The sequence below is a fragment of the Astatotilapia calliptera genome, chromosome 23 (assembly GCF_900246225.1).
Source record: "Astatotilapia calliptera chromosome 23, fAstCal1.2, whole genome shotgun sequence".
NCBI lineage: Eukaryota > Metazoa > Chordata > Actinopteri > Cichliformes > Cichlidae > Astatotilapia > Astatotilapia calliptera.
In genome coordinates this window covers 7221548-7246704 of record NC_039323.1, presented here as the reverse complement: position 1 = coordinate 7246704, position 25157 = coordinate 7221548, and the positions used below count along the sequence as shown (strand labels likewise).

Below are 25157 nucleotides of genomic sequence, written 5' to 3'. Positions count from 1 at the left end.
CCCCCCCCCCCCCCTCTTCCCCGCCCCCCCGTGCGCTGCACAGGCCAGGCAGGCAGTTCTCCCACCTCACCGAGCGAGCCAAGCCGTCGGTAACGGAGAAGATGGCAGAGAGGCAACAACAGAAACACGAAGGCAGGGTAAAGATCGGCCATTACATCCTCGGCGACACGCTCGGAGTGGGGACATTCGGCAAAGTGAAGAGTTAAGTCCTGTTTCTGTGTCATGCCAGGCTTCATGTGTACGTTTGTGCCTTCAGTTGGAGTAGTTAATGCCAAGTAGTCGCTGTGCCCCCACTCCCCTACCACCCCTTTAACGCTTCGTGTTCAACTTGCTGGTGGTCAGTGAAGCAGTTGGCGTAGTTGAGCGGTTTAACCACGGCAACAGACTGGATTTTAAACGTACTGTAGTCTGAGAATCTGACCGCTTCAAAGTCAAATTCTTTCACCGAAGCCCCCTTCAGTAGCTGCTGTTATCAGCTATGGCAGGTGATAAAACCTGGATGCATAGAGATGCACAGTCACACTCGCATTATTATGGTATATCGTTAAGTAATAAGGACTGTGCGGTGGTGGCTGTCCTTTGCCCTGTCTGGCGACAAAGGACGATTGAAGCTTACCGTTTGACCCACCGTGGGAACCTAACGTTGAACTGACATTAATTTTGCAAGCTAGTCCGATGTGTTATTCTCTGCTAGCCGGTGGTAGCTTGTCAAGTCGAGCAAACCCTAAACAATCTTAAAGCTTCAATAGGATGCGTATAACAGATTATTATTAGGGTAGCCTTCGCTAGTTCTCTGACACTCAGCATGACCTTGTGAGCTTTAACTCTATGCTCACCCCGCCTGTTTCTTGCGTGTGCTGCTAAAAACATTTGCTACCATGGCTATTTCTGAACATCATCATCAAGGAAAATGATTTTGCTCACACTCCCAAACCACTAGGAGAAAATCTGTGTAAAGTCATGTGTGAAAGAATAAAAAATGACTGTGTGTGTGTGTATGTAATGCTTGCTCGTTTCAGGTTACTGCTTGTGTGTTAGTTGTGGAGCAGTTCATGCCCCAGTTCGTATCTGACTCTGAGTTTCGTGTGCAGTGTTTGGCAGCTGCAATAACAGCTTGGTTTCAGAGCCTCCAGCAGGCAGATAGCTCCAACACTATAAACAAACGCATGGAAAGAAAATAGGGGTTACAAAAGAGAGCAAAAGCTCAATATAACAAACGCAGTTCATTCACTACTTTGTGCAAGCTTCCTACGCAACAGGACACCAAATCAAAGTGTAACCCTTTTAATCCACACCAAGCTGCTTATGTAGTAGGTTATGTGATTTATTTATTTTTTATTAATTTTTTTAGCCTCTGTGGTCTGTCTCTTTCATGTCTGTATTCTGTTGTTTTTAGTTGGCGAGCATCAGTTGACAGGCCATAAAGTGGCTGTGAAGATCCTGAACAGACAGAAGATCCGTAGTCTCGATGTTGTGGGGAAGATCAAACGAGAGATCCAGAATCTTAAGCTGTTCAGACACCCACACATCATCAAGCTGTAAGTACAGAAAGACGACACATCCGTCTGTCAGATTTAAGACTCAGACTCAGTGAAGACTGACAAGCTTTGCAGAGAGATAACTGGGCTCTCTTTTATTATTGCTTGTTGTAACGTGGGTTCTTTGCTGTGTGTTGTGGCATGCTTTGCTTGTTTACATGTGTTTCCTAGAGCTGTACTCTACTGAGCATACCCACAAGGGTCACAGGAGGTAAAACACACAAACATACCAGTGCATGCACACAAGCTTGGAGCTAGATAAAGAAATGTGCTCTGGCTAGGACAAATCTCCAGTTAATATGCTGGATATTGTTGTAATGAAGGAGCATGTCTAAATCCCTCTCTCCTCATGGATTTTTCTGTGACTTTGTTGTCCTTCTTTCTCTTTCCTTCTATCTCTCTGGCCTCTTTCCCCTTGTTAGTCCATGTCTGTCCGTCCCTCTCAACATTGTTTGTGATATTTTTAGTCTAGGGTTATGGTTAGTCCACTGTAAAACTCTAAGCAATGGCAGATATGCGAGTTGTCAGGTCATAAGCTGGAGTGCTGTGGAAGTCAGTGTCAGAGACGTATACAGTAATAAACACATGCACACTGTGTACACTTCTTGTACAGACGTGGAAGCAGTTTAACATACTGACCATGACTATAAAAGCTGCCACACTCTCAACTGTTAGAAGAAAAAAGTTATTTGTCTTAATGTTTCTCCTCCCATAGTCCCTGTGGTGTTAGGCTTCACCCAGCTTGACAGTATTGAAATAGATTGTGATAAAGTTTATATTCTACCACTGGCAACCATTCATGAAATTGTGCCTGCAATTTAACATACCTGACCTTTATGAAAGCAACCCAATATCACAGCCTTGCTGTGCCTTTGTTTCTGTGTACTAATGCTGTGTATTGTTTATGTAGACGATATAGGTTTAGACATTCCGGTTCACCCATCTGTGTCTTTGTTTTGAAAGAAAAGCACATTTGTTCTTATTTCCAGTAAATTAATCAGAAATGTCATGAATGACAAATATGACTGACTGGTGATTTTTTAATAGCAACAATGACTCCTGTGTCCTGTTGCACAAGTTACAAAAATGATCATGAGAAGAAACCTCTCCAAATATGATAGCACATCTGATAACTGCTGTGTTGATTAAAGAAACAGTTCATTTGGTTAGCTGAGTTACTGGAACATCAACTCTTGCCTGCTCGATAACTGAAGATGCCACAGGAAGGTGTGTCCTACCCCCTACATAAAACCACAAAAACTTGAACCTAAATAGAAAGTGGAATGAGAGGCCTGCAACACAGAGCAAGGAAACAAATGCATCAGATACTCTATTTTGAGAAACAGACACCCCATGGGTCCTAAACTGGCAGCTTCACTAATTGGTAACCACAAAATACTATTTCTGGGATCAGCAGTGAAGAAGCAGCTCCCGGAGACCTCCCTTGTAGGCAGAGTTGCAAAGAAAAAGCCATATATCCTTCTGCTAATGTCTTTTGCCCATCATAATCTTTTCCTGATATACTCAAAAAACTGGACAAGCAATTCAATTAAAAACATGTAATTTCTAATTAATGATTCCATTACTGACTATGTCAGGTACAAGAGTTTTAATTATTTTAATGTTATTTTGATTAAAAATTAATCTACCTATAAAAAAGGGACATGTCTAAGTGATCTCACTTTTTAATTTTTGAGAATAAAAGGTGAAAATAGAAGATAGAAGGTGAAATCAACTAATAAATGTATTAAAAGTTCATTGTAATACATTTTTTTTTTTTTTTGTTGTTTTTGTTGTTGTTGTTGTTGTCAGGTACCAGGTCATAAGCACCCCGACAGATTTTTTCATGGTTATGGAGTATGTGTCGGGAGGTGAGCTGTTTGATTACATCTGCAAGAATGGACGGGTAAGATGACATTCTTCTATTATCTTGCTGGTAGATTTCAGCCTGGCTGAGTACAGTGGTCAATGAATCATCAGAAATTCTTTTATTATCCAGTGGCATGGTTAGCTGACTAAACAGAAGCCTGACTGGTTAAACAGTTCTGACAGTTTAATAGCAATTGTTGCATATATTTGGTAAACATATCAAGCAAAAATCTGATGATGGTTTGTTTCCTGGGGTTGTGCAGTAATCCAAGTAGACTTGCTGTTAAAAATAGCTGAGTGTATTTATACTTAACTTTGTGTTGACTGTATTTTTTCACATTATTTAAATCCACATCCTTCACATTATATATATTATAAACTGTATGGTCTTGCTTTAGCTTTAAATATATCTTCTTACTACTGTCATTTTGAGTAGGTATCTATATTTTAATTAACTTATAATGTACATTTAAACTATGTTCCTAAACATGTGCACTGTTTTCAAGTGCAACTTACAACGTCTCTCCTTGTTTTGTCATGTATACATTACATCGTATTACACTGTAATAGTGGATGCTCATGTTAAACATGGGCAAACTTTAAAAAACTTAGATGAAGTCAATTTATGTGAAAGTAATTCCTTTGAGCCAAAGTTTCATGCTTTAGATTCGTCTAAACATTTAATTTCAGGCAGTTTTTTCTGCCCTTAGCTCTGTGGGTGTCAATGAAAGCAGATGTCTCTAGAGCACAAAGCTCTACCTGTGAGCATAAAAAACATTTCTTAGATTTTCTGTTTACGAGGGGCAACCATCCATCCATCCATCCATTCGCTTCCGCTTATCCTTTCCAGGGTCACGGGAGCCTATCCCAGCTGTCACAGGGCGAGAGGCAGGGTACACCCTGGACAGGTCGCCAGTCTGTCGCAGGGCCAACACACAGGGACAGACAACCATTCGCACTCACATTCATTCGCACATTCACACCTAGTGACAATTTGGATTTTCCAATTAACCTATCCCCACAAGCTGCATGTCTTTGGACGGTGGGAGGAAGCCGGAGTACCCAGAGGGAACCCACGCAAACACGGGGAGAACATGCAAACTCCACACAGAAAGACCCCGGCCTGGTGTTGGAATTGAACTCAGGACCTTCTTGCTGTGCGGCAACAGTGCTAACCACCGTGCCACCGTGCTGCCCGAGGGGCAACTTTCTTCTGATTGATTGAGGGGCAACCAATCAGAAGAAAGTTGGTTTAAAATGAGGGTAAAGATGGCTAAAATGGCTTGTTTCAGACATCATATTAACTGATAGGTTCCACAGGCCTAGTATGACATAAATATGGTTTATTTTGAACTGCGAGTCACGAAAAGCTGCCCTAGTAAAGTCTAGTAAAGCCATTCATAGTTTTCTATTGATGTTTATGAACTTCACCTTTTGAAATTGAAGTAGCGTGACTCTTAATGGACTGCATGGTTATGCATTAGTCCTACACAGCACCTACACACAGCTTTGCAGAACGTTGCATGTCTTACCTGGTTATGTCGCCAGGGTCAGAAACATCCAGAATGTGCACTACTTCTACTCTTGTACATGTTTGTGCTATTGTTGGTCCTTTAGTCCTGCTTCTGCCAAGGAGAGCGAGCCAAAGTCACTCATTATAGTGAAGTGAAACTAGTGTTAAAAGCAATGAAACTGTCCACTGTCTTTGCTTTTATTGCTGTTTTTTTTAATCTTTTGATCTTTTTTGTGCTTCTTTCTCTTTTCATGAACTCTGTTGTCACTACCTTTTGTGTTAAAGCCCATTATCCACTAGTCCGTAGGCAGCGTTCTACAGTTTAGAAAACCAGACTATTTAAAATCACTAGCTTTTTACATTTAGCATCCACAAAGCTAGCTATTCCCTCAGGTCATTAAGGGCACTTAAAAGAGATAAATGGGCTAATTATTATTGATCTTAAATTAATTACATGCATAGAAAACACAGTCTGAAATGTTTTCCATTTCTAATAAATCAGTAAATGAATGTTTTCCATAATAACTCTAAATGTTAGTGCTTTTTTTTTTTTGCACTGGCTCAACAAAATCTGCTAGAAATGTTTTTAAAGTTGGGTCCTGTTGCAACTGACCCAGTTGCATACTTGTAGATCAGAGGGAACATCATCACTCAGATCAGTCAAGTCCATTCATTTTGTGTCTTTCAGGTGGAGGACACTGAAGCACGCCGCCTTTTCCAGCAGATTATCTCAGCTGTAGACTACTGTCACCGGCACATGGTGGTTCACAGAGACCTCAAACCTGAGAATGTCCTATTGGATGCCAATAAGAATGCCAAGATAGCAGACTTTGGTAAGAAAACAGTTATAGCTAGAGGGGGAGACATAAAAACAAGCTTGACAATAGAATCTTTTGTAAATTCATGATAAGAGGACAGATAAAATACTGAGGTTTGTTTAGGGTGACAGAGTAAAATTACATAGTTTAAATAAAGCCAAGTGACAGCTGTTTATGATTCAACACATGCAGTAACTTTGTTAACTTGAAGAAAAATGTGAAATATAATTGTGCACCTTTTAGCTTTATTAAATGATAAGGAAAATTTCACTTGAGAATGCCTCTTATCAGTTAAGGCCTTAATTTTTGCAATTTAAGTTAAAAATCCTGATGTAATATGACCATGAAAGAGAGAAATATTTCAAAAACACACAAGGGCCCTTATGCGCAGCAGGGCGTGTGGGGTGGAGAGACATCCCTTAGCAACGGCAAGGTTTCATATCAAGTCTGGCAGGAAGCCTTGAGGCCCAGTGTCATCTGATAGGGAAGGAATCAAGGGGGGGTGTGGCAGTGGAGTACAGCAGGAGAAGTGTTTTGGCTGAGAGCAAAAAATACTGGCAAGCAGAGCAAGGGAGTGTTAAGGGACCAGGGATAAAAGATAAAGGGAAGGTCAGCACAACACAAAGGGTCTGACGTTTAATGTTTGGCAGAGACCCTGGTAGGCAGAGAGAGGCTCATCCAATTAAACGAGCTGTGTGTTTAGAGCTTAGTGTCTTGGAGAGTAAAGAAGGATAAAGGTCTCAGCAGTGTCCGCAGTGTGTAACTCCCTGTTGGGCTATGTTCAAATTTAACCTGCAGACAGGTGACAGATTAGGGGAAAAACCTGAACCCTTGACCCGTGCGAGGAGGGGTGCTGGAGATCTGTTGTGTTGTTGGGATCTTTTTGCTGGCAGGGTTTGACTAGCCCTTCTGTTCTTTTAGAGGAAAGGGTCACTAGAAATCAATGCCTTATTACTTCATCCTGGGATGAAACATTTCTATCCTGACTCCTAGAGTTGTCGCTTTAAGGATTACAGTACCCTGTTTATAGGCCATTAGTGGTCACTGACTGGATTCATGAGGATGGAAAACATAGTCATATACTGTGCTGTTTTGGGTCTTTCTGTGTGAAGTTTTGCCTCCAGAGACATGATTGTCGGTTAATTTGTGATTCTAAATTGGCAATAGGGGTGAGTATGACTAGTCTTTCTCGTTGTGCCAGCTCTGTGCTGGACTGGCACTCTGTCACAGACATGACAGATAGACAGTGATAGGTTTCACTCCCTTGAAACCCTAAGTTGAATGGAAAGAAGAAAATATATCTGTCCATTATTAGAAATTAAGAAAATTGATAGAATGATATAGGTTCACTGCTCTCCACCCCCCATCTCCACCAAATGATGAAATATCTTTTGAGGGTACTTGAACACCTTAAAAGAGTTCTAAAGCTGAAGCTGTTCTGGTGGCAGCTGGTCGCTCATCTCCATACTAAGATGCTTTGTTGTTGTTATGCTTGTTACTGTAAGAATAAAGACGGAGAGATATTAATGTTCTCTTGCCATTTAACTGGGATTGTCCGACAGGACTGTCAAACATGATGTCAGATGGAGAATTCCTACGAACTAGCTGTGGCTCACCCAATTATGCAGCTCCAGAGGTCATCTCAGGAAGGTTTGTACGTCTATTTTTTGTGTGTGATCATACAACCAACTATTTTTTTAACTGCCTCATGGGATAAGTCATAAACAAACCGTTTAACCATTAACCTATAAATCACTGTGGAAAAAAAGCGTTTCTGGTGGTTAAGCATCTGGCTTTTTTTTTTTTTTTTTTAACTGTCACATCCTTTCATCTCTCTGTTAGACTCTATGCAGGCCCAGAAGTTGACATCTGGAGCTGTGGTGTGATTCTGTATGCCCTGCTGTGTGGCACCCTGCCCTTTGATGATGAGCATGTCCCCACACTGTTTAAGAAGATCAGAGGAGGTGTCTTTTACATCCCAGAGTATCTGACCCGCTCTGTGGCCTCGTTGCTGATGCTCATGCTGCAGGTGGATCCTTTGAAGAGAGCCACCATCAAAGACATCAGGTACTGACCCCACTGTCTTGAATCCAGAGGCCTCCTTTAGCTATATTGTTAACACTTTTTTATTAATATTATACTGTATGTTTCTCTTCATATATCTTTTTTTTTCTTTAAAAAAAGAGTTCTTTAACTAATGTTGCCACAAAAGAAAATGCCATAGCTTTATAACTCAAGTTATAGCTTTATTTTCTTTCCTCAATATGTCAAATATTTAGTTCCCTGTCCACTCTTTTATAACTGTTAGCTCTGTAATGTGGCACAGGATTATTTTATTACAGACTCCTCTGTTTGATAATCCAGCTTGAAGCAAGCTAAAAGTCATACCTTGCGTGTCTGATAATGTCAGTATTGAGTTTGGGATGAAGCGTTTGAGTTGATCAATGTTTTTTGATAGGGAACATGAATGGTTTAAGCAGGACCTACCAGGCTACCTTTTCCCAGAGGATCCATCATATGATGCGACTGTTCTGGATGAAGAGGCTGTCAGGGAAGTGTGCGAAAAGTTTGAATGCACTGAATCTGAGGTTGTGACCAGCCTGTACAGTGGAGACCCACAGGTGCTCATTGTCTTTGTTCTAGTACATGTTTTCTATGTTTGATAAACTTAACCTGATATATTATGAAAGCTGTAAACAACGTTTGTAGGTTTCAGTAGTATAATGGTCTGTTGGGAGTGAATTATCTTATTGGTCTTCACTTTATTTTTCGTCATCCTTCTGTTTACGCAGGATCAGTTATCCGTAGCCTATCACCTCATCATAGATAACAGGCGCATCATGACCCAGGCCAGTGAATTCTATTTGGCGTCCAGTCCTCCACAGGGCTCCTTTATAGAGGAGGGAATGCCGTTGCCCCCTGGAGTTAAACCTCACCCAGAGAGGATGCCTCCGCTCTTGGCTGACAGCCCAAAGTCGCGTTGTCCTCTGGATGCTCTCAACACCACTCGGCCTAAACCACTGGCAGTGAAGAAGGCTAAGTGGCACCTGGGTATCAGGAGTCAGAGCAGACCCTATGATATCATGGCTGAGGTGTACAGAGCTATGAAGCAGCTAAACTTTGACTGGAAGGTGCTTATACATACATAAAGCACATCACTGCAAAGAACCCCACACAAACAGAGTCTCTGTTTTGGCTGTTTTTAAAATATTTATTTATATATTTATTGACTCTTTTGTGTGTGTGTGTGTGTGTCAGGTGGTGAACCCATACCATTTGCGAGTTCGAAGGAAGAATCCAGTGACAGGCAACTTGGTGAAAATGAGCCTGCAGCTCTATCAAGTGGACAACAGATCCTACCTCCTTGACTTCAAGAGCATTGATGGTTAGTAACACATTAAGCAGGTTTCACAATCTAGTCACAATCAATACATGACTAATTTAAAACCAAAATAAAATACACATTTTCCAAATCATAAAACATGCGTGGCCTTTGTGCAGGTGTAAAGCTGCTGATGTTTGTCCTTAATTTTGTCATTCTAAAGTTGAGCTGAAATGAATAAAGGCGTGAACTGCACTTCACAAGGTTGTCTAAGAAAATTGCAGCTGTAGTCACAAAACATAAAAAAAAGAAAAAAGTTGTTTTATGAAAAAGCTCCTTTTTCATGTTAAAGCGTTGAGAGTGGGTTCAGCAATCCTACAGCCTGAGGAAAGAAACCGTTTTGAAGTGTGTTGGTACTAATGTATTACTTGCAAGATGTCTTTTAGTATCCTTTCTGCGTAGACACCTCACCTCACCGGTGCCTTTGATGCTCAGTAGATGGGTGTCTGTGATCTATTATTTACATTTAGACCATTTAAATCATCCACTGCAGAGATTTCTGGTCTTGGATTGTGCATATAATATTAACTCTTTTTGTCAATAATGAGATTAAATCTTCTTCTGAGGATACGTAACTATATTTAAAAAAATTTAACAGATTTAATATCACGTCATTTGAAGCCTAAAATATTTTAAAAGGCTATAAGAAACTTCATACATCCAATAGATGATATTATTATTTAGATGACAGATATATATTTTTATGGTTATGCAAATCAGGTGAATGAGTCATCTTGTACTTGCTTTAGCACAGAATTGCACTTCAGGAAGAGAGGACCACTACTTATTAAAAAATGCATTGACATCGTTTTTAAGACAAAATGTACCATTAGCTTTGTGTCTTTTGTTTTAAATGACCTCTTTTAGCATTTAGCACTGGTTCGAAATAGCTGGACTGATTTGTGTACTGTCTCACAGATATTTCTCACAAAGTTTAATAAAACAAAAGTTAACATAGTAGTTACTTTATGAATGACTACTAATATTTGCTGTTGCTGTGCTTCTAGATGACATCATCGAGGCAGTGGGCTTTAAATCGGGCTCATCCACTCCTCAGAGGTCAGGTTCCACAGCCGGTCTCCACAGGCCCAGACTGAGCATTGACTCGGCAACCCCAGCGATTGATCTGCCCCAGCTCAGCTCCTCTCTCCCGGGATCCCTGTCTGGTAGCTCCCATCTGCTCACCCCACGTCAGGGATCACACACCATGGACTTCTTTGAAATGTGTGCCAGTCTGATCACTACGCTAGCACGCTGAGCCCTGCTGACTTGCTTAGGTCACTGTAACCTGGATGTCAGTGGGGTTTTTAAGCTAATCACAGATCGAGGATGTAGGGAGTGTAGATGTTTGGAGTGACTTCTTCTTTCTGTCTCTTCTCCATCTGTTCTGTTTTACTGGATTGGGGGAAGCGATTGGAAATGTAAATGGCAAGGCAGGTGTGGCATTCGCCTCGGATGAAGAGAGAGAGAATGAGGGGGTAAAATAGTGGGGGTTATTATTTCTTGTTTTGACAGTCATTGGGTCAAAGTCTTGATGTCTTACACATCAGGCTGCAGCTGAGGGGAATCTATGAACTAGTGGAGGCCTGTAAAGTGAGAAGCGAGTGGTCAGAGTTCAGCAAAGCTCAAGCTCACTGTCACTTCTCCCACAAACATCTTCGGCTGATTATCAGTTGCTGAATTTCCTTCATCCACTGTACCACCGATCAAAGGTCAGTTTTGCATCTGGTCTTAAATCTTCACTGAGGCAAAGTTGTTAAACTCGACATTAAATCGTGTCAGAGAGAGTATCGCAAAATGTAAAATTCTATTTTTTTTTATTTATGTTGTTTATGAGGAAGATTTTGTTATCCTTGTATTATATTTATATTACAATCATTATGTAGCTGAAAAGTTTGACAGAGAAATACCAAATAAATTACTTTATACATCTTTAAGATTTATATTTTAGCGGTCAGACCCATATTTATTTTTAAGAGGTTTTTTAGGCATTATAGTTTTTTAATTTAATTACTACTTCAACATAGTTTTACTTGATTTTGAATTGATTGTAGATGAGTAGCGAAGCTCTTTGAGACAGCGGGATAGTAGAATGATGCTCTGCATGACGCCGAGTATGTGTTGCATTGGTGTTGAAGACAGATGCAGACCATCTTACAAGAGTTTGGGTTTTTTTCGGGGGGATATCCAGATATATTTCAAAGCATTCAATCACCCTGCTATTTAAAGCAGTCTTTTATATGCAACACACCCAACAGATCCCTTTACATGCAAGTCCCTAATGAAGACACTTAGACACTTGCTTAGTTATCATAGGGGTGTTCAGTTCAGTCACATATGTAGTAAGCTGAATAAAGACAGGCATTATAGCTGTTTTTAGGTAAAAACTAACATTTTGTTTTATTATTATATTATTAAGCTTTTAAATTAGGCAGATACCCCTTAGAAATTGAGACAGATGCTTAATGTGAGATCTTAAAACTATTTTTATTGGCTGGTGTGGCCAGTTTTTTTTTTCTAACTTGTTAAAATACTTAAGTAAGCCATTAAATTTCAAAACAGAATGACACTGAGGAGGGCAAAAAATAGATGTGAGACGGTGTGTATCTGTTGCACAAGTGTATAAGCCACATGAACTTTTCTACAGTTGCCTTAAACAATGCAACGCATTAATTGGTATGGAGTGTGTTGTGGAAGTTTTCCATACAAGTGTGTGTTTGTGAGCTCAGATAAGTATGGTACTTAACACTGGTGTGTTTAAAGGCTCTTCAGTATAATTGTGATGTCTGGGATGTCAGAGAGGTGACAGAATCAGAAAAGTGAGTGGCGAGAGACAAACCATGACGGTTCGGCGTGGTGCAGCTGTCTGAGCTGTTATCTGTTTCAATTAGTCATTGCTGTCCAGTCTGCACTGTAAAACTCATTTGCTGTGGCCGACAGTTTGCACACTTACTGTTTACTGCACTGCAAACTTTACTGTAACTGTTGTTGCTGGTTGCTATTGATGCACGCCACCGTTCTGTAATGTCCTGTCAGATTTCCATAGTGATGTTGTGTATTGCTATAGTCAGGCATAACATTATATCAAAATCATTTATGACTGAATGTAAATTGAATGCTGGTGCTGCTAATATAAATCCTTTTCTCTCTTTCTCTCACTATGTTCTTCTGGTTTTAAACCTGCTGTTTTGATGTGGGGATACTGGACCGTTGCCTTTCTACTGTTTGCAGTAAGACGTAGAAGTCAGTGGCACTGAGGCAGTTACTGTTCTGCAGAGTGGTGTCACAGAGATTTACAAAAGTGTAAATACAGCACTTAGAAATATACACTGATATAAATATGTGCAGTAAAAAAACGAAATAACTGAAACGACAGAAAAATATTAAATCTGCAGAAATCTTTCAAAATAAAGTTGTGGAACTTCTTCTCCAACACGTCAACCCTGTGAGATGAGCACAGACAAATGCACATTTGTCTAAAAAGTGCTGCCTTTTCGTTTCACATTGGATTCAAACACCACGCTTTCCCAGATCAATATCGGGTCGCTTTTCTCACCTGGTTCTACTTGGTAGTAGACCGAGGTCTGGTTGAACCAGTGAAAGCCACTTTCTGCTACCCTGAAACCCTTTATTTACATGTTCTGTGTATTTGTTCTGTCTGTAAGCTCATACACTGCTCATTGTTCTTTGTCAAGGAGAAATTGTGTTCCCTGCTCCAATATGCTGCTGCATATACACCTTTGTAAACACTAGTCCACAGCCTTTGTCAGCCATCTATTTTACACTATTGCTGTGTCTTAAATTACTTCTCTATTGTAAGCATCTTCAGTCACATCAATATATAATATATGGGCCTTTATGCTTTAATTCCGGGTACTGATGCTCCTAAAAAACACTTGCAAAAATATGTATGATTGAAGTGCACTATCCAGCAGAAGTCATGGGTGAGATTTAAAAACTCCTCTGACATAACCAGTGTTTACTGTCAGGTGTAGTCTACCATCACAACTGTATGCAAATACCAGTGGCATGATAGTCATGTAAGCTAATTTGTGTTTAGTGCCAGAAGAAATGCTAAAGGGCCTAATTAAATACAAATTTCACATGTTGTACCAAAGTGAGTATTTTCTGTAGTGGGGTTCTTATGATCAGTGTAACCCTAAATACCACCGTGTGTGTGTGTGTGTGCGTGTGTGTGTTAGGTATGTGGGTGCACGCTGGTTGTTGTGATTGCCTGTATGCGTGCGTGTTGATACTGTCTCTATATGTCTTTCTGTCTGATTGAGGTTTGGATTTCTCATGTTATGCGTTGCATGATATTGCTGTATTGATTTGCACTTTAATGAATATTTATTGGAAAAAAAATAAACATAAAAAAAATTCCGTCTTAACGTGCTTTCATAGAGTCACACAAACTCACACCCACTACAAATGCCGGTTGCAAATGACCTCAAGTAATCATCACATTATGTTGTTTATCTATAATACTTATTCATCTGTTTATAGGGAACTGTTAGTGTCAGAGGCAGGTAAAAGCTCTATAAAAAGTAAAGAAAATTCACTTGATGGATATCCCTCTAGAAGTTGCAGCTATGATCAATACAGAGCAAATGCTATATTTTATACCTATTATATTACACAGCATGCTGGTTATTTGGGTCCAATGAAAAAGAAGTCAAACTCAAAGGTCATATGTATTGTAGCATGAGTAGTCACATAGTCCCTTCCAAATACCACAGTTGACACTGAAAACAATAATGAGTGTACAAATTACAAATTAGCAAAAGCTTATGTGCAAAAAATACAAACAATGTTTTTAAATGCTGGAGTACTGTAGATAAACATAAACCAGGAATATTACTGGTATTAGCTCACATTACTTGCTGCTTACAGCTGGTTAATTGTTTCTAATGGATGCATCTTAAAACAAATGAAGCTTTTTCCAGTATTTCTTAGCTACACACACTTCCATCTGATAAGAAAAACCGCTGTTTCCATTCCGTTGTTCTTTCCCTTATTTCCTCCACTTTAAATATATTTTCCATTCTGGTTTTTGCACAGAAAGCAGTTCATTGTCCCTACGAGAGTTTCCAGGATCACATTGTCCACAAATACTGTGTGTGTCTGTGCAACGCAGTTCACCGTGATCACTTAAAGCAAGCAGATCAACTGTCCCATGCTGGTTCCACATTGCAGCATTTGAAAGAACAGAAGAAAGATTTCCGTTTGCCCAGATGATATAATTCTCATTGTTGTTAAATGTAATTCTACTTCACGAATGCAGTCATTGGATAAATAAGATCATAGTCCAGCAGGTAATGCTGCAGACAAATGCAGTTCCACCTGGGGGAGTTTCTGTTCAGCTGTTAAGACAGAAAAACATCATGTCATCATGGCATGTGCACAGTGATGGACAGTGAAGAGTGATTCATCCTTGCCTTGTTGTATGAAGGCCACTTTACCTTCACTCCACTCCATCGGCATACATGACAGGAGGAGGTAAAATGAGTGTATCAGGAACAAAATCTGTATCTCCTGCTGACACAGCCTCAGGCCTGTAGAAAAAAAACATGAAAAAAACTCAGTCTTTCATCTATCACCTTATATTCTTAACCCAGTAACTCATTCTTCCCTCGAAGGGAGGGAGTATGTAATTGGTTCTATTTCAATCAGCTCGAGATGATTTTATTTTGGTGAATTTCTGGTCAAGGTCAAGGTCACACCAAATGTAAAAAGTAGTAAAAGCTTTATATTACCCATGGAAATATTGGGTATATTGAGTATATGCAATATACTCTTCTGTGCTCTTCTCTTTAAGTGCTCTTGTTATGTAAATGCTGTCTGTTGCACTAAGCACAGAGGAGGGACCTACTTGAGAATTAACAACTCATTGTTCTGTCAGGAGTCAACCTGGCTTAACTTCCTGGTGGCGTTAAGGTGGAGTTAAAAGCTTTCTTTCTCTCAGAGATTAAAAAAAAGGAAGACATTTACTCTTTTCATGCTTATCAAGCTGTTCCAGGCAAAAAGGAAGGAACCCTCTCCGTCTACAGGTCGGACAGCATGTTTGACATTTTTCTGTGTGCGTTATTCTTTCTGTACTTACGTGTGATTTGCTTCTTGTGCCGCATTCACAGAACCTGCAGTGTAACCTGAAGATGTATTGATATTGCAATTTAAAAATCAGTTTATAAAAACTTTATGATAATACTTTATGAATGTTTTTTTTTTAAATGCTTCTTCCAGCATAAGTGTATTGCCTGAAAGTGCATCAGCATTAGGTTTGAAAAAGTAGTACATTAGTGACTTTTTAAATGTGATTTTTAGGGCATTACTTACTCATTACTGGTTCATCGGTGCTGTTAAAAAGAAGAAAAAACAAAAATTGAAAAGAAGCTCTGGATGTGTGTGTACATGCACGCTCGTGGATGGACAACATTGTTACATTTTTCTCCACCATGCCTACCTTGCAGCTGGCTCTACATTTTTTTGTGAATGGAAAAATGTGGACAACCTCTGAAGTGCTCTATAAGGAGAAATAAAAAGAATTATATGAGTCTGCGCGTGTCTGTATGTGTTTCTGTAAGAGTGAAACAGGTGAACTCACTGGTTGTGGGAGCTATCATGACCCATGTCACTGTGACTGTGCTGGTGGTTCACGCTAAGGTCTTTGTTTCCTAAAGACGAAATCACACAAGCGACAGATAAATAACTGTATACAAGTAAACATACAACAGTTACACCAAGGAAATAATTCCTAAGTTACCAGACCTAAGATTAGCCATTACATATTTTACTAGCAGCTTCCTGTTTAAGCACCTGCTTGTCTAATGAGTCACATTGCAGGGAATTAACGTTTAAAGAATGCCGTAATGAAAAGTCCATTGTTCATTAAAGAAGTTTAGAAGGGTGCAGTTTTGTAATTTCGGTAGTTGTGAAGAAATTATAATTGGATAGAAACTTGATACAACATCCAGAACATCAGTAAGTCCTCAAGGACTTGTTTATGGACTCAGATTGAGTGTTTTTTATACTGAGGGCGCTCACACACTCGCAGTTGTGTTGCAACCTCACATAAGCCTTCCTGTGTTTCTCTGAAACAGCTGCTGCAAAATATCAAGTCTGTAGTATCTTTGTTTACTGTATCTGTTAACCCACATCAAGATAACAAATTGAGGAAATCAACATGACAAACACAAGTGTCCCATTTATTTTTGTATTGTACTGAAAGGTGACTTTTAAGTGAGTAATTCAGTAAGTGATTCATTATGCTTTGTTTAATGCATGTTTCCAGTAAACAATTAAAGATCTTCCCAAACTTGTTTTTTCACAAGAGCTGACTGGGGAATGGTGCTGCCTAAGTTGTTATGTCTTACCCACATCTGGCATGGAAAATGTCCGGGTATGACCTCTGCAGGAAAAAAGAGTGCCAAAAAAACTGTTAATAGCAGATTGATCACCTTAACTCTTGTCCTCAATAGAAACAAGCAGTAAACACCAAAAGTAGAGCATAATTGAGCATTTACTCACAGTACAGCCTGTGTACTTGGAGAACCAGAGGGAGGTTCATCATCATCACCACTCCACTCCTCACTGTCGTCTGTGACTGAGCATGTCAACATCAAAAATATTAAACTGCTGCTGAATAATTTCACTGTATTTTGTTATCTTGGGTAGAAACGGGAAACACTTACAGCTTTCTCCTGGTAATTGATAATGGTTTGAGTCACTGGGGGAAATAAAAATCATCTGTAAATAACTTTTTAACTTAAAGGTAATAACAGTAGTAGAAGGTTACACATGATAGCTTGTTATTGTATGAAACTCTTACTGTGAAATCATGCGGGCACCGTCTGGTTCGATAAAGTTATTGTTTGACCCGGGATGAGTTTTCCTTCCCAGCTCTAACATCTCCTTGATGTCCAGTTCCACATGGTCAACGGCGACATACCCATCTAAAAACACATTCACATGGTCGTTATTCAGTCATTTCAGATGTCATTTCAGATTATAGCACTTATGTTTCAAAAACAGGTTCTTGCATCCTTTTATCCTTTTAATCTTGATTGTTTATTTTTTTAACTCACAGCTGTTGGTGCTGTCTCTGGCCAGCCACTTTCCTTTGGGGCAGTTTGCTGTTCGAATAATGCTGATCGTGTCTCCTGCTTTGACGGGGAGATCAGTCTTTCGTCCCTTTGCAGTTACAACTACTCTTGCCTGGTAAAGGGCATCCTCCTGTCCTGTGATCTAACAAACACAGTTACATGTTAACACTGAATATTCCTCCACTTGCACTCAAATAACCTCAATAAACAATATTCATGTAGCACTTTTGAAAACAACACTACAAGAGGCTTTATGCCACAAAACAAATACATGTGTTCACTAGCTGGATGGTGGGCTAATCGTGTAATTTATTCTATTAAAGAGCAGTCTCCTGACAAATAGTTTGTTGTTGTGCAGAAACACTGAGATGACTCCCATTTGCCTGATGCATGCTGTTACTCTTCATTTTAACAGTCAGAATTTACAGACCTATAGTAGACTTCTTAAGTGTCAGAGTGGGAGGAGCAGTTTATCTTTAACCTGCTGTTATGTTCACAGTACTTTTTTTTTTTTTTTTTTTTTTTTTTTTTTGCCTGTCCCGTTTGGCTCTTTTGCCATCAGAATTGTTGTCTAAAGGCAAAGAAAGATGCCCAACGGATTTACTTTACCAAACTGACCATCCCAGCCTTGCCGTAATGGTCCATTTGATTCACCTTTTATTGTTTATTTTATTTTTACTTACTGAATATGTTCACAGTACTTACTCTCGATACGTGATTTTGTTCCTGATAAGTAAGAAATGTGTATTATTTTTTACAAAGGCATCTTTCTCAAAGCCAACAGGCTTGCATTTGCTGATCTGAAGGTATTTGAGTGACAAGACTGCCATCTAACTGCCCTGTGGATGCCCAATATAATCTGATCAAGAATTGGAGAAATGAGAAATGGAGTGATGATTTACTTGAATTCCATCATCTGATTTGGGGATTGTTGTTATTGTTGTTGTTGTTTTCTTCTAACTTCTCTCTTTCTCTTTCTCTCTCATTGATCGGAGGATATTTTTATGTCTTCTGCAAAGGCAACAACCCCATCACAATTTCTCCACAGTGCACAGTCTCGTTATGAAAGGATGATGATGTCATGATTGTCAACGAGCAATCATGATTACTGATGATACAAGTACAATTAGAGGTAGACTGCCTTTGCAGATAGGACTTGGACCTATCTGCAAAAGGTAGATTAAAAGATTTTATACTGTACAACAATACTGTCTTTATTAGGAAAAAGCACTGTTTCAAAAGGGACATAAGTCCAGGGGGGATATGGGTAAGATTTAAAATCAAAGTAGTTCCACTGAGAATTGCATAGGAACACAATCTCAGCAAGGTAACCATTTCGCACTAATCACAAAAAAAGGTTTGACATATCAAACCATTTAGTTGCCAGATGTATGATATTTACCACAGCTAAGCTGTAAGACTGTCAAAGCATCAGCAGGAGAGGCACCAGGCTTTGAATTGATATGATTATTAAAATTGTCTGTGTTTTATCAATAGAGGAATAGAGCAAAGAAGCAGCACATGATGACATAATAAATGTTGACGTGCTTCTTACATGTACAGTACTTACAGCGTGTGACAAATGTGACATTAATCTTGTAATCCTTGGGTTTTACACTTAATGATATTAACTGGGCTGCTGGCATTTACTCCATTTTTTGTGTTTCTGGTAAAGCCAGCTGCCTGTTGTGTTAAAAAAAAAAAAACAGAGCTAAAGTAGACACAAAACCGCATTTATAGAGTTGTTGCATCTTTTTTGGGTTCATCCCTATGTTAATTATTACAACAGTTTCTGCTACAACACAAACATTAATCAGAACATGTTCAGAACAGTAATATTGTAGAAGAACATGCAGAAATAAAGAATGGCCCATAGGTGTTCTGTCAGAAATATCACAGACAAAACAAATGTTTGCTCGTATTCTGTTTGAGCTTGCACATGTTGCTCACTTCAACTCTTCCACTGCCAGGAATGAATCCAGACAGGTTTGTATGCCCGAACATATACCCCACCCTCCCCCGATGTTTCTTAACCTTCCGTGTTCACTTACCTTGAATTTCTTCTTCATCTCGTTCTCCCTCTTTTCCCTCTCTTTCTGTTCTTTCTTTTCCCGTTCTTGTTTCTCCTTTAGCTCCTTCTTCTCCTTTTCTAGCCGCTGCTTTTCTTTCTTTTTCAGCTCCTTCTCATCAGGCCCCTCTGCAGCTGCTTTCTTTTCACTCCTGAGGAAGGCAGAATGAAGAGGATCATCCAGTTAGAAAAGGACTACTGGTTAATAGCAGAGGAGAATATGAGTGAAACAAAAGCAAATCACACTCTCATCGCTAATTCCCCGGGGATAAGAGAAATTAAAAAATCTCTGGATAAAAAAAATTAGGCCTTACTTGCCAAACCTCAACGTCTTGGTTTTCTCTTGAACCTATAAGTAAGAATAAAGAATGTGGATTAATTAACTTTGAATTAAAATTGCATAAAGAAAGCTTATCTTTTTGAATGAAGAAAAATAAAGTCTTGATTTTACACTGCAGCTTACCGTTACTGGCATTGACTCAACATATGGATCTGTGGTTTAAAAAGAAGGACACAGTTATGTACAATACCAAAGATGCAACCCTTCCAGGCAGTTTCTAATATTACTGTATTAATTTGAGCACAATTCCTATTTTTCTAGTATAAATAGTTTCTTACTCTTTGGCTCTTTGCGTTTCTTGACTTTAGTCTTGACTTTTTTCTTGTCACCATCAGGTGTGGCGATATACTCGTACGCATTTTCCGTGTTCTGATAAACATCGTCTTCTGGTTGGGGCCTGCGTGGGACAAAAAGTTGAACAAACACTAATGAATACTAACTTGTCAGGGATTAAGAACCATTTTAATGAGAAATAAAATAGATTAAATTTGCATGTCTTACTCTGACGCCTGTTGTAAGTCCTGACCGAGAGCATGAGATGATTCTGGTAGTGGATTATTTTGGGATATGTCTCCATATGGTGTCTCTGTGTGGATCTCGGTTTGCGGAACATTACTGTGAGCCTTTGGCGGGTCATAACCGTCTGGAACATCTGCACCTGGGTACATCTCATACTCCAACTCTGATCCCTGCAGCTCGGGAATAGGAATGCCTGAAGCCACATTGTCAACCTCTGGGACATCAGGGGTGTAGGTCTCTGAAAACTCAAGTGGAGCAGGGATATCTGCAGAAGAAGCATAAAGGATTATGACGCATTACAAGAACAGGCCACTGAAGTTTAGCTTTTCTCTAAATTGTGAGTCTAGCACTGGTGACCACACCATTAACTCCCATGACAGGTGGAGGAATGAATTCACTCAAGTTGGCAGAGTTAGGTATGGCAGGTTCCTCTACAGAAGAATTCAGAAGCCCATTATCTGAAATAGTCATCTTGGGTGGAGGCGGGGGAATCGCCTCAGGGACAGGGTCAGGTCCCTCAGTGATTTCTTGCAACAATGGAGAGGGCTGTCCTGGAAGGAATGACATTACATATGAACATATAACAGTTTAGAAGGTTATGACTAGATATGATTGCTAAAAGATTTTGAACTTTAATCTCATTTAAGTCAAAAAGAACCATTCAACATCAAAACTACATCTGAAAGTGAATTTTCCAACACAGAAATAGAGATAGGGCAAGAAAAAGAATAAGAATTGCATATGTAAGGAAACAAAACCAGTCAAACCCACTGTGGAAGTTGTTCTTGTATAACTCTGTAGAGCAGAGCTAATGCATTTATAAGAAATGTGCAGTATAATTCAATTTTGCTACTTTAATTAAAATACAAAACACATCTCTAGAAACTTGCCCGCTAGCTGCCTTTTGAAGCTGTACAAAACTGTTTGCTGTTGCAGAATAAAAGATTAGAAACCATGTCAAAGGTACTCATCTGTAATTTGTAACAGTAGACTTCATCATATTAAACGAGCTTGACATAAAAACCTGTATGCACAATTTCAAAAATGCAATGCAAATGAAACAGAGCAGCAGACTTCCTGCTCTTTCTGCACTGTGCTTAACAGACGTTGAACTGTTTGTCACTGCACCTCTGACATAGCAAACATACCTCTGCAGCTCTGCCCTGCCTTCTGCTAAGTTGTTTCTGGCACAAAAGAAGAATGTCACCACCTGAGGCGACCTTGTGGCCAGGTATTTTCTGCAGCTAAAACTCTAAGCTATTAAATTATGTTTTGCAGGCCTACAGCACATATCTGATGATGATGAGATAAATTCTTCTCAACTTCTTTTGAGGTGAAGTAAATCCACGGAAAAGTAAGAGGTGGGGAAGAGAGGAGGGGGGAGGGGAGCTCTACTGTGGTTATGTTAATTGGACTTACGGTGGTCAATGCCATTGACTTGTGCTGGTTTCGATGGGACGGCATTGCCTGTTCGATCTTCATAATCAATGGGTGGGAGTTCTGGGAGACTTTCAGTGGGGCTCTGACACTGGGAAGATTCCTCAGGTGGAGGGGTAACAGAATAGGAGTGGATGTCACATATCAAGGGGCTAAGAGCAGGTGAGAAATTACATCTTGTTAGTGACTGAGCTGTAAACAGAGATGTTTCTTCGTAACTGCTGGAATGAAACTGTGTGTGTTCCTGCTGTTTGTGTTCTTTACCTGTTGGTCTTCTTGCGTGCATTCTGTAGAGCATTGAAAATCCTCTGGTCACCTGGTGGTGTTCTTTTTCCAGGACTCATATCCTCTGCCCTCTCCAGGGCAGAGAGTGCTGAGACTGGACGCTCTGGTTTGGGAGATGGTGGAACAGATGGAGGGTTTGTGGCTAGAGAAGGAAGTTTCTCCACAGCAGTTATAGAAATATCATCTTTCCCAATCTCAGATGTAATCTCAGGCTCGGCGGGTGATGGAGATGGAGAAGAAACCAGGGAAGGAGAACCAGAGATGACACAGCTGGGTGGAAGAGGTGGAGAGACACTGGGTGGACTGGTAATAGCTTCATCTTGGCTAGAAACAGGAAAAGTGGGATTTTCTATTTCAGGTGGGATTTCACTGGTCAAGATTGGGATTTCAGGTGGTGGGCTCTCAGGTATGAGAGGAGGAGGTAGGTTGAAGGCAAAAGATTCAAGAGTAGTAGAGGTTGGGGACATTTCTACATCAGCACTGTGATCTGGTAAGGTGGGGTTGTCTGGTAGATGGGGCTCTGATGTTGAATTAGGTATTGTTTCCCCACCAGATTCAGAAGGCACTGGGACGAGTGGAGCTAGTCCAGCAATATCTGAGCTTGGGGTGTCCAGAATTGGATCAGCTGAGATCAACACTGAATCTCGTTTTGACTTTTTGAAAAGACTGAAAGGCTTCTTTTTCTCTGTTGTGACTTTAGGTGGGGGTGCGGCTGGCACCAGCTCTGCAGTACTCTCTTTCTGAGTTACAGGGACAACCGAAGGAAGCGTCTTGTCTTTCTTATTAACTTTCTTTTGATCCACGGAATCTTTAAGAAGATTCTCCCTGCTCCCTTTGAGTGTTTTGTGCTTACCACCTTTCCGTTTCCCTTCACTTTTGTCTTTATCGTCGATGAGAGGTTTTTTGCTCTCTTTCGGATCATCTTTGAAGACCACTCTTGGGGCAAATAGTGCCTTTCTTTCCAAGTTCTCATTAATGGTGGTCAGCAGGGAGGGGCGTGCACCTGAAGGGAGGTAATGACTGGGGCTCTGGGGAGGAGAGACCACCTTTGACTTCTCTGGGAGAACAGGTTTTATCTTGGGTTTCTTCAGTATGAATTCTTCTTGTTGAAACTTGGCCCTTATGGCCTGAAAGTCAATCTGTTCCTCCTGATGAAAGTATCACACAGTACAATAGTCTCAATACAGGACCTAAATAAGGTAAATTTTATTTCTCTAACATATTTGGAGTAAGAACAAAATCCCAAATCACTTATTATTAAGAGGAGTTTAGTTCTGGTCTTAATCCGGTAAGATAAACTATGTCATCATTGTAGTAACAACGTTACAGCGTACAGAGCTAAAACTCTGTCTCACTTTACTTAATGTTGTTGTAAGCTTTGATCTTTTTTTTCTTCAAATGTCAGTTTACAGTATTGCCAGGATTTATGTCTGCTAACACAACTTTAAATATATCAATAGCATATTATCCAATCATCATAATGTTACGAGCGTCATGGGACATACCTGTTCCATTGCGCGTTTTAATATCCACAGAAACGACCAAAAAAAACCTCCTGTACGAATAGAGATCGTTCTCTTATTCAGCTTCTCATCCTGTGTCCGTTGGAAAAAAACAAAGAAATTAATTTAAAATAAAAAAAGGAAGAAAGAAACTTTAAATAGTGTATTCACTGTTCCAGGTTCCTGCGTGCTTCACCTCTGATCGAGACAAATCTGCGTCCCATGCGCACCCGAGATGGTTTCAGAGGAGGAGTGCGATTGAGTAAAAAACAGTCAGGCTCGTCAAACTAGTCCTGCTGAGCATTTTACGCCACAGCACGATGACTGTCAACAGCTCTTGGATTCTTCTCCCTCTTCTTCAGGAATGTCGCCCGGCTGGCACGACGTGAGTCACTCTCATGAAACCAAGCGGATGGAGATTTTTTTTGTGTTTATTTTCAAAGTGACTCATTTTTTTAAGAATGCTAATCTCTCTTATAAGAACAGTGTATTTTGCTGTTATGAGAGGATGTGGTATAAAAGTTTAATCTTTGATTTATTAACTCTCGCCTAAACGAATCATTCAAATTAAACGTAGAGAAAATGAGATGACCGAAGAAATGTGTCAATAATGTGACATAAATACATTCTGTAAGCGTTGTCTTTATTTGGCAGCTTTGTAACTGTAGCAGACTATAGTCTCTCATACGCTTAACTCACTACCAAGTTGTGTACACTCACCGGTCACTTCATTAGGTACACTTTACTCGTACTAAGGAGGATCTCTTTTTGTCTTAATTCTCACAGATTCAACAAAAGTGCGGGAAACTTTCATCAGAGATTTTGGTCCTTACCAGCATGACCGCATCACACAGTTGCTCTATTGGACTGAGATGTGGTGACTTTAGAGGCTATTTAAGAAACCACTTTGAGATGATTTGAGGTTCGTGACATGGTGCATTCCTAATGGGAGCAGCCATCAGAAGGTGGGCACACTGTGGTCATAAAGGGATGGACAACAACAGTACTCAGATTGTACTGTAGTTTTTAAACAATGCTGACTGAGTTTGTACTAAAGAACCCAAAGTTTTTGAGATATCCCACACACCATTATACCAACACCGCCCCGAACTGTTGTTGCAAGGCAGGAGAAATCTATTTTTGATGCTGTTTGTTGTTGCAGAAATCCAGACTCATCAGTCCAGGGAATGTTTTTTCAATCATCCATTGTCCAACTTTGGTGATGTAGCCTAAATTTCCTGCACGTGGTGCCACTACTGCTGTAGTGTTTCAAGGAGCACTGTGTTCAGAGATGCTCCTCTGCATACCCTGGTTGTAAAGGGAGTTATGTTCTTTTCCTTTTAGCTCAAAACAGTCTGGCCATTCTCCTCTGATCAACAAGGCATTTCGCTTACTGGATATTTTCTCCTTTTTGGGCCATTGCTCTATAAACCCTAGAGATCGTTTTGGGGGGTAAAATCCCCGTAGAGCAGCAGTTTGCCACGTTCACTTAAATCATCTTTCTTCCTTTCAGATGCTTTTTTTAAACTTCAGGTCATCTTGATCATGTCTACGTGTCTAAAAGGAGTCAGCTTATACAATGTCCCTGATTAGCTCTGTGTGTTAACTATTAGTTGAACAGGTTTAATTAAAGAAGTGGTCAATGAGTGTAGATTTCAAGCTGTTTGGTGTACATAGCATGTCTTTGCTCAGTCTAGTGGATAAATAATATTCTTCATTCTATAAATAACAGAATGAAGTCTTTATTTTGCGGCCTTGTGCTTTGAAATGTATTGTAACTGGTG

At 39.9% G+C, this 25157-nt stretch overlaps 2 protein-coding genes across 4 annotated transcripts; one reads left to right on the top strand and one right to left on the bottom strand.

Annotated features, from left to right (window-relative positions):
- Window positions 1–25: 25 nt before the first annotated feature.
- Window positions 26–13230, top strand: prkaa2 (protein kinase, AMP-activated, alpha 2 catalytic subunit). Its single transcript, XM_026158371.1, has 10 exons — window positions 26–201; window positions 1397–1538; window positions 3351–3444; window positions 5609–5753; window positions 7301–7388; window positions 7581–7805; window positions 8197–8359; window positions 8531–8869; window positions 8997–9123; window positions 10128–13230. Exons 1-10 carry the CDS (start codon window positions 102–104, stop codon window positions 10376–10378), a joined length of 1674 nt encoding a protein of 557 aa, XP_026014156.1. The 5' UTR covers window positions 26–101; the 3' UTR covers window positions 10379–13230.
- A 209-nt stretch (window positions 13231–13439) lies between these two features.
- On the bottom strand, window positions 13440–23717 carry LOC113015970 (FYN-binding protein 1). Of its 3 annotated transcripts, none has more exons than XM_026158370.1 (20): window positions 23377–23717; window positions 21851–23019; window positions 21569–21738; window positions 20512–20700; window positions 20132–20414; window positions 19909–20027; window positions 19754–19782; window positions 19605–19639; window positions 19274–19442; window positions 17205–17364; window positions 16949–17072; window positions 16812–16846; window positions 16648–16723; window positions 16494–16528; window positions 15725–15794; window positions 15584–15643; window positions 15457–15476; window positions 15224–15269; window positions 14559–14675; window positions 13440–14483 (listed from the first exon to the last, which is right to left on the bottom strand). In XM_026158370.1, exons 1-19 carry the CDS (start codon window positions 23383–23385, stop codon window positions 14585–14587), a joined length of 2889 nt encoding a protein of 962 aa, XP_026014155.1. In that variant the 5' UTR covers window positions 23386–23717; the 3' UTR covers window positions 13440–14483; window positions 14559–14584. The 3 variants fall into 3 exon arrangements, with proteins under 3 accessions (XP_026014155.1, XP_026014154.1, XP_026014153.1); XM_026158369.1 differs by having other exon boundaries at window positions 13440–14675; window positions 23377–23466; window positions 23570–23717; XM_026158368.1 differs by having other exon boundaries at window positions 14583–14675; window positions 23377–23716.
- Window positions 23718–25157: the final 1440 nt, after the last annotated feature.

Excerpts from the sequence above, each read along its gene's own strand:
- prkaa2 (XM_026158371.1), top strand. The coding sequence starts at position 102 with ATGGCAGAGAGGCAACAACAGAAACACGAAGGCAGGGTAAAGATCGGC. Across the intron at positions 8,870-8,996 it reads AGCTAAACTTTGACTGGAAG|GTGGTGAACCCATACCATTT; the intron begins GTGCTTATACAT and ends TGTGTGTGTCAG. Across the intron at positions 9,124-10,127 it reads TGACTTCAAGAGCATTGATG|ATGACATCATCGAGGCAGTG; the intron begins GTTAGTAACACA and ends CTGTGCTTCTAG.
- LOC113015970 (XM_026158370.1), bottom strand. Across the intron at positions 16,847-16,948 it reads GGTGCCCGCATGATTTCACA|TGACTCAAACCATTATCAAT; the intron begins GTAAGAGTTTCA and ends TATTTCCCCCAG. Across the intron at positions 15,644-15,724 it reads CATGATAGCTCCCACAACCA|AGCACTTCAGAGGTTGTCCA; the intron begins GTGAGTTCACCT and ends TTCTCCTTATAG.